Raw genomic sequence first — 7,425 nt, 5'->3', positions numbered from 1 at the left:
TGTGCTGGTATTGAACATACAAACAGACACCGTATCAGCAGAAGGGGCCTGAGGGTATAAAAGAGAAGTGGGCAGAAGACTCCAGTACAGAAAGTTTCAGGAGACTGCAGACATGCTCAGGTTTCTTGTGTTTACCTCGCTCGCAGCCCTCGGTAAGAACCGCCTGATTCTTCTTCACCTTTGACATTCTGCACGCACCTGAATACCTGATGTCTGACTGTTGCGCTCTCTGTGTCTCTGCTTTGCTCAGTGCTGGCTGAGCTGACGCCCGAGCCCAGGTACCTGGAGGATGACAGTGTTGAGGAGAGAGTTGTGGGAGGCGAGGTGGCCAGACCCAACTCCTGGCCCTGGCAGGTACTGTATGCTGTGTTTGACTGTACAACAGTTGGGGGAGAAGTGCTGGGGTCCTGAACTGAAGGAAAAGTAGCGGGGAGATTGGGGGCATTTGTAGCATCTCAAATGGCACCAATCAGAAATGAGACAGAATCATTAAACTTCAGTATGCGCATGGATTGTGATAATCCCTCTCTGCCTGTCAGTGGACACACTGATGACTCATACTTGTCAAAGTCTTTATTGTTGGAAGTTTATCGTCATCCTTGGTATGTGAAGGTATTAAGTGTATTGATACAACTGCCCCACATGCTGTCACAGTCACCCCTGCTTGTGGGGGCAAATAAACCATTTAACTTCTAGTGCTTTAATCAATATTGTGACAGTAACAACACTTGTGAAAACAATTGATTACTGTTAAGAAGAAGAACAGAGACATAAGTTACCTATAAAATTGTATCCAAATAGCTCAAGAGGTTTTCAGCTAGCACCAAAAAATGTAGCAGTTGCCCTCGGTTTCCCCTTAAGTCCTGCACTGAGCTCAAGTAACCATTACTATTACAAGTACTCATGCGCTGAATGTATTATCTTCTTTAAAAGAGAAAATAATCATTTTTCAGGACTTTAACAGTTATCCTGTTAGTTTTAGGAAAACGTTATCATTTGAATTAGCACATGCTGAGATCATGTAAATCTAAGCATAACTTTGCACAACTCATCAACATATAATTAGTCACACAGTTAAAATACCTGTGAAGGAATGCAAGGTCTTAAATCTATAATAATGCATCACATTTATTGAGTCGCCTTTATGTTTTGTCTGTAAAATAATAATAATAATAATAATAATAATAATAATAATAATGATAAACTTAATTTATATAGCAGCTTTCATACAAGACATGCTTTACGATAAGGGCATTATTATTATAGTGAACATAAAACTGACAAGGCAATTTGATATAAAAGGACATTTAAAACTGTTTAAAACACAGATAAACCTCATGTAAAAAGTGGTGATGATTTGAGATCCTATTTATTGAAATCTCATATAGTATTTCTTCTTGTGTCACCTTTTAGGTCTTCAGATGTCATTAATAATCACAGCCTATAATTCCCAAAGAGCACAGACTCACCAACCAAAATATAAGCAACTTGTAGCTGTTCAATAAATGCACTAACAAAAACAAAACAAAACAAAACAAAAAAAACCCAATATCTCCCAAGAAATGGCCGAGCAAGAAATTGTAGTGGAGTAAAACTTTAAAGGTACTTTGTTGTGAAAAGTCAGATTATCATGTCTTATTTTATTTTTTTTTATAACAAAGCAGGAATATGTGTCTGTATACATCTATAAATACTGTGAAATATTAAGAAAACACTCAATCTACAGATAAATGCACATAGTCCATACTCTGTGCCTTTAAATGAGCCGTCAAGACTTCTGTGAAGTTGTGATGTCACAACTATACTGTATAAATGCAGACACTTCTGCTATAGTGTTGTTATATTAATTCCCAGAATGCAATGACGGTGTAGAGACACTGAGAGCACAGATGTGGAAGACCCAGAAAGACTGACCAATCAGAGCAGACTGGGCTTTTTCTGGAGGGGGGTCTTAAAGACACAGGTGCTAAACGGGAGTGTTTTAGACAGAGGGTGAATTCAGGTACATTCAGGCAGACTGTATGATGAATCTAAGTGTTTTTTAGAACACTGAAGTATATAATCATGTCCTAATAGATACTGGAAATCCAGTATGAACCTGAAAATGAAGATAATATGGGAACTTTTAAATTGAATAAATTGGAAATACTCAAATACAAGTGGTTCAAAATTGTACATAAGTACAGTACTCGAGCATTGGTAGAGCTGTGGCTCAGAGGTAGAGCGGGTCGTCCACTAATTGGATGATGAGCAGCTTGATCCCCGGCTCCTCCAGTCTGCACGTCGAAGTGTTCTTGAGCAAGATACTGAGCCCCAAATTGCTCCCAATGGCTGTTTCCACCACTGCTCTGTAGCCACCTTTTAAGATGTAAATCAAGTCAGCACAGCATATGTTCTGAACACGCACAGCCACAAAGATCATCAGGTGCATTTAAGTCTGTGGTTATGATGCCTTTAAGCGCCTTTCAGCATCGGGAACGCTGCCAAGAAGCATTTTGAATTAATGTGAATGGTTGAGTGTGTTGTAGTTGTAATGCTCTCTGTTGTCGTTTCCTCAGATCTCTCTTCAGTTCAAATCCGGCAGCAACTTCCACCACACCTGTGGAGGAACCCTGATCAGGAGAGGATGGGTCATGACCGCTGCTCACTGTGTGGACAGGTGGGAGTTTCATGCATCACAGGATAGCTGCTGAGCCTAAAACTAATGGAGATATGATGAAAATAGCAGGATATGTGTTCCAACAGAGCACAATATTCACATTAGGGTAGTTTAAGTGCATATTTAAGACATTTTAGTTTGACATTCAACAGGGAATCTTGCATGTTAGCCATGAAAATAAAAATGTTTTTTTTAATTCCACAGGTCCAGGACTTGGCGTGTTGTTCTTGGAGATCACAACATCAACTCTCACGAGGGCAAAGAGCAGTACATGAGCGTGAGCCGCGTCCACATCCACCCCAGGTGGAACTCCAACAACGTTGCTGGAGGGTTAGTGGTTAATGCTCATGTTTGACCCAGTTCTGCGTACAAAAATAGCACATACTGATCTATTTACACATTACATATCAACATAAGGAAGAATATCGGATGTCGTTTTTTCCATGTAACGTCTGATATAACAGTTACAATATGTGGATTTTACTGTTTTTATAATGAATATTTCAAAAATTAAAAATGTTTGACTGACAAATTCTTGCTACTGTTATTGCATACAGTAATACAGTAAAAATAACAAGAGCTGAAACAGAAACTTAAGAATACTCCACTTAATTTTTCACTTATTAAACCAACGAACATTATCTGCAGTCTTCCCAAATGTGAAAATTATTTTTTTCTTTGTTTTAAAACATTGTAAATCAAATATTTTGAAGATTTTGTCTGTTAGAGCTGAATAATATATATATTTTTTTTCTATCAGAAGGTCAGAAAAAGTAAGTGAATCAAAGACATTATCACAATTGATAGATCTGAGAAAATAACTGGCAGCTTTGCTTGGCTTTGACCCACAGGTGGGACATCGCCCTGCTGCGTCTGTCCACTGAAGCTTCTCTCAACAACAACGTCCAGCTCGGCGCCCTGCCTCCCTCTGGTCAGGTCCTGCCCCACAACAACCCCTGCTACATCACTGGATGGGGTCGCACCCAGAGTGAGTCTCATATAATGATAAATGTACACCATAAAACCCACTGTTAGTTCAGTGTTTAAGAAAGTAATCAGTAAATGACATCACATTTTAAAGAGGTAGCAGTGTACGATCCTGCTATGACAAGCTTCATCACTGTTATGTGTTTTTCCTCAGCCGGAGGTCAGCTGTCTGCTCAGCTGAAGCAAGCCTACCTGCCTGTTGTCGACCACAGGACCTGCTCCAGCTACGGATGGTGGGGCAGCACCGTGAAGGACTCCATGGTCTGTGCTGGTGGTGGCAGGGACTCCGGTTGCCAGGTAAGCCTATGGGGTCTTAGACAGGACTACATATGCCCTCATATTTGGTATTTCTTTTGTAAGTCTTGAAAGAATACTCCACTGCGATTTAGCATTTCACTCTTACAGTATGATATTGTCAAATTCATGGTGGACTGTTTTCTTACTTGTCAAAACCCGGTGCTGACATTACCCACACTACCTGATCGACCGGTGACAGGTCAGTTGCAGATTCAGGTGTCTTGAGCTAGGACTGGTCTCGAGTTGCTAGCCTCCTGTTTTTTTGTCTTCCGCTCCAGCCAATGCTGACTCAAGTGACATCACTTGAGGCTATTTATTAGACTTCATACATCAACCTGTAAAGGCACAAAAGGCTTTTGAACAGCTTTTTTCATATATGCAGGAGTACTCCCCAGACTTACAACACATACTGTACAACCTGCTAAAACGCTGTAACCAACCCAGTCTTACCCCGAAGTTGTCAAAATCTTGTGCTTGGACAGTGACATGGTCAGTGTTAGCTTCTGGTAAGATTGTAAAGCCAAACCCCGTTCTTATTTCCAGAACCCAACTATGTCCTTCTGTTGCCTGAACCTAACCACGTGTGTGTGTGTGTTGGCTAAACGTAAACATGTGCGTATATTGTTGAGGGAAAAAAAAAAGTCAATCTGCGATGTTGTACCGACAGTGCGTTTATTTTAAAAGAGACTGTATGCAACAGTACATTTACTGTGAAAATTAAAGTGTGTTTTGAAAACAGGTAGAACGTGACATGGCGCCCCAGATCGTCAACAACCAACGCAGCCAGGGTACCTTCCACTTTGTATCTCGATGTGGGAAGTCCACGACCAAACATTAATATGTGACGCATGGCTGAAACACATTAACACTAAGTTTATGCTGTGGAACGATCGCAGTTAGGTTTAGACTACAAAAATACTTGGTTTACCTCGGTTTAGACAAATATCATGTTTTGGGTTAAAATAAGTACCTTTGCTGTATAACATAACGTGATGTAAATACATCATGTCTGACGTTTATGTGCGACGACTGTACGTAAATTCCATAACATTACGTTTAAACATTGACATTTGGCTTTACATGGGACATAAACTGTGGTTTCCTGGGTGAAAGTCCACTTACTTTGACTCATCCACCTCCCCTACCTCCCACCCAATACAGACTTTTTCACTCTTTATACAACCCATCTGTATTGCTACAGATGGGTTTACATTGGGGTTACCTGGAGTGGATATCACGGATCGAGGGCCGTGACAAAGTGGCAGTATTTGACATCCTAAGAATGAGAACGGGCTAGTAACCAGACTTTGATGTGTAAAAGTGGTGGAGTTCCCATTTAATTGATCCCAGTTAGGCAGAACATGAGGACAGTGCCCCTGGAGCTTGACAGCTGTTTCAGGATACCACTTTCTACTTCATAAAGGGTAAAGCTGCAGCTAATGGCTTTATTAATGGTTCATATATGATTTATCAAAGCTTTATAAATCAGTTATTAGTATTAAATACTTTGGGGTTGCCAATTTTATTGATTGTATGACCCCTTGGATCTGGATCCAAGATCTAGACCAAGATAACTAACATTTTTACACTAACTGCATCATTTCAAAATGGAAAGGACAAAAGGACAAACACTGGCCAAGACAATTTGTTTCATCCTGGCAACCCAAAATTTGGTCTTGTAATGGCAGATCTATAAATTATTAGAAACAGATCTGTAAATCACTGATAAAATCATAGTTACAACTTAAAAATCTTTTAAAACCTATAGATTAGATAAATAAATGATGTCCATTTCAGCAGGGCAGATTCTTCCCTGCTCATTTTATGAATCCAGTTTCTCCAGTTGTCTCCCAAACCAATGTCACCATGTTGTAAGGGACAGCAGGAAAGATGTTTAATTATAAGCAGACTGGGGGTTAACACTGAAAAGAACTTGTCAGGATTCAGTCCCACTCCTCCATGACAAAGTGAAATTGAACCTCTCCCACTGAGCTGAGGTCTGACCCCTTCCTGTCAAGGAAGATATTTTGGAGGACACATGTGGGATTACTTGCTGCATCAGCAGGGGCATAAGTCAGTTACAATGATCCAGGCTTGTGCTTAAGCTGCACAAAGTGTCAGAGTCTTCCAAGTTCATGTTCGGCACAAACTTGCCGGAGTCTGTCGGAGATCAGGAGGGGATATGAGAAGCAAGAGGCAACGAGTTAAGTGCATTGGCAAATGGTGTGTTTGCTCCTGACTCTGGTAAAAGGTTATGAATTATTGGCTCTGAGGTTTGTCTGTTATGTGTTTTCTCTGAATCCAGGGTGACTCCGGCGGCCCCCTGAACTGCAGTGTCAACGGCAAATGGGTTGTCCACGGTGTGACCAGCTTTGTGTCTTCCTCTGGCTGCAACGCCAACAAGAAGCCCACCGTCTTCACCCGTGTCTCTGCCTACATCAGCTGGATGGACAGCGTCAGTACTAAACACTAACTCATATGAATCAAAGAGTGTAACATGCTTAGAAAACCAGAAACAGTTCAGTGTAGGTTAGTCATGATTTTAGTTACAGCAGTGTATTTATAAATCCCACTCCATGCACTAACTGCAGGATATATTCATCTTTCTCTTACAGTCATTCATCCTCACAAAAACATGTCTATTTGTGCAGCATCTTGTTGGGATTATTGAAGATAATCACATAATGATTCATTTGTCCTTGCTTTGCCAGATCATGGGTTGAGAAGAGCAATCTCCATGGTGACGGGAGCACACTCTGGATTCATCTCAGGTTCTGCACAACTCCATCAGAATAAAATGTCCTGTAATGTGCATTTTACCCGCCTCATTTTTTCTGTGTTGTGTTTTGTGTGGGAGGCAACGGTGCAGTGGTCATCTTAAGATTTAGAAAAGTGTAAGTAATGGAGGTGAAGTGTAATTAGGTGCAAGAGGTGCAGTAGATCTGTTCAGACAGCGTTGCTAATGAGCAGTTTTTCATATCAGGGAATGTGTGTGAGATGACCTTTTGATACTAAATTGATTTCTAAACTTAAACAATTACACTGTCACAAATTGGGGTCTTTAAACGCTGCACAGTGAGGCTGTGGTCGTTCTATAAAACTGCCTTTTATAACAAAAGGGTAAATAAAAATATGTGACTAGACTTTGATAAATTCCCACTTTCAAAGGAGCTGGCGTTATGTGATGAAAAGAGGCTTTGAAACTGTTAAGAAAAACACATTACCCTGTCACTATTAAGTAAAATACAACATGGCACAGGCTCGAAACAAATTAGAACATTCAACATCAAAATACAAACAAATTAAAAGCCAAAATTTAATAGAGAAATATTAGACAGCAACCCGGCACTCTGTAATTTGCTTGTATCTCACACTCAAAGTCAGTGCATTTAAATAATTCATAATTGCTCCAATGTGTTTATCAACATAACCTGAGCAATGAACAATAATGAATTAATAAGGTGTGTTTCACTATACCCAGG

At 40.3% G+C, this 7,425-nt stretch overlaps 1 protein-coding gene across 2 annotated transcripts; it reads left to right on the top strand.

Annotated features, from left to right (window-relative positions):
* LOC117256300 (elastase-1-like) lies at positions 1 to 6,757 on the top strand. Of its 2 annotated transcripts, XM_033625633.2 has the most exons (8): positions 1 to 152; positions 251 to 354; positions 2,559 to 2,659; positions 2,864 to 2,989; positions 3,511 to 3,647; positions 3,801 to 3,943; positions 6,249 to 6,398; positions 6,655 to 6,757. In XM_033625633.2, the coding sequence occupies exons 1-8, from the start codon at positions 113 to 115 to the stop codon at positions 6,664 to 6,666; spliced, it is 813 nt and encodes a 270-aa protein (XP_033481524.1). In that variant the 5' UTR covers positions 1 to 112; the 3' UTR covers positions 6,667 to 6,757. The 2 variants fall into 2 exon arrangements, with proteins under 2 accessions (XP_033481524.1, XP_033481522.1); XM_033625631.2 differs by having other exon boundaries at positions 6,249 to 6,757.
* Positions 6,758 to 7,425: the final 668 nt, after the last annotated feature.

Source organism: Epinephelus lanceolatus, chromosome 1, assembly GCF_041903045.1.
Source record: "Epinephelus lanceolatus isolate andai-2023 chromosome 1, ASM4190304v1, whole genome shotgun sequence".
Taxonomy (NCBI): domain Eukaryota; kingdom Metazoa; phylum Chordata; class Actinopteri; order Perciformes; family Serranidae; genus Epinephelus; species Epinephelus lanceolatus.
The sequence above is the reverse complement of the archived record's forward strand: the minus strand, read 5'-3'. Positions and strand labels throughout refer to the sequence as shown.

Bases quoted from the DNA above. Each gene is read 5' to 3' on its own strand.
- LOC117256300 (XM_033625631.2), top strand. From the start codon at position 113: ATGCTCAGGTTTCTTGTGTTTACCTCGCTCGCAGCCCTCG. The intron at 355-2,558 runs GTACTGTATGCT...TCGTTTCCTCAG, and splicing joins CCAACTCCTGGCCCTGGCAG to ATCTCTCTTCAGTTCAAATC. The intron at 3,944-6,248 runs GTAAGCCTATGG...CTCTGAATCCAG, and splicing joins GCAGGGACTCCGGTTGCCAG to GGTGACTCCGGCGGCCCCCT.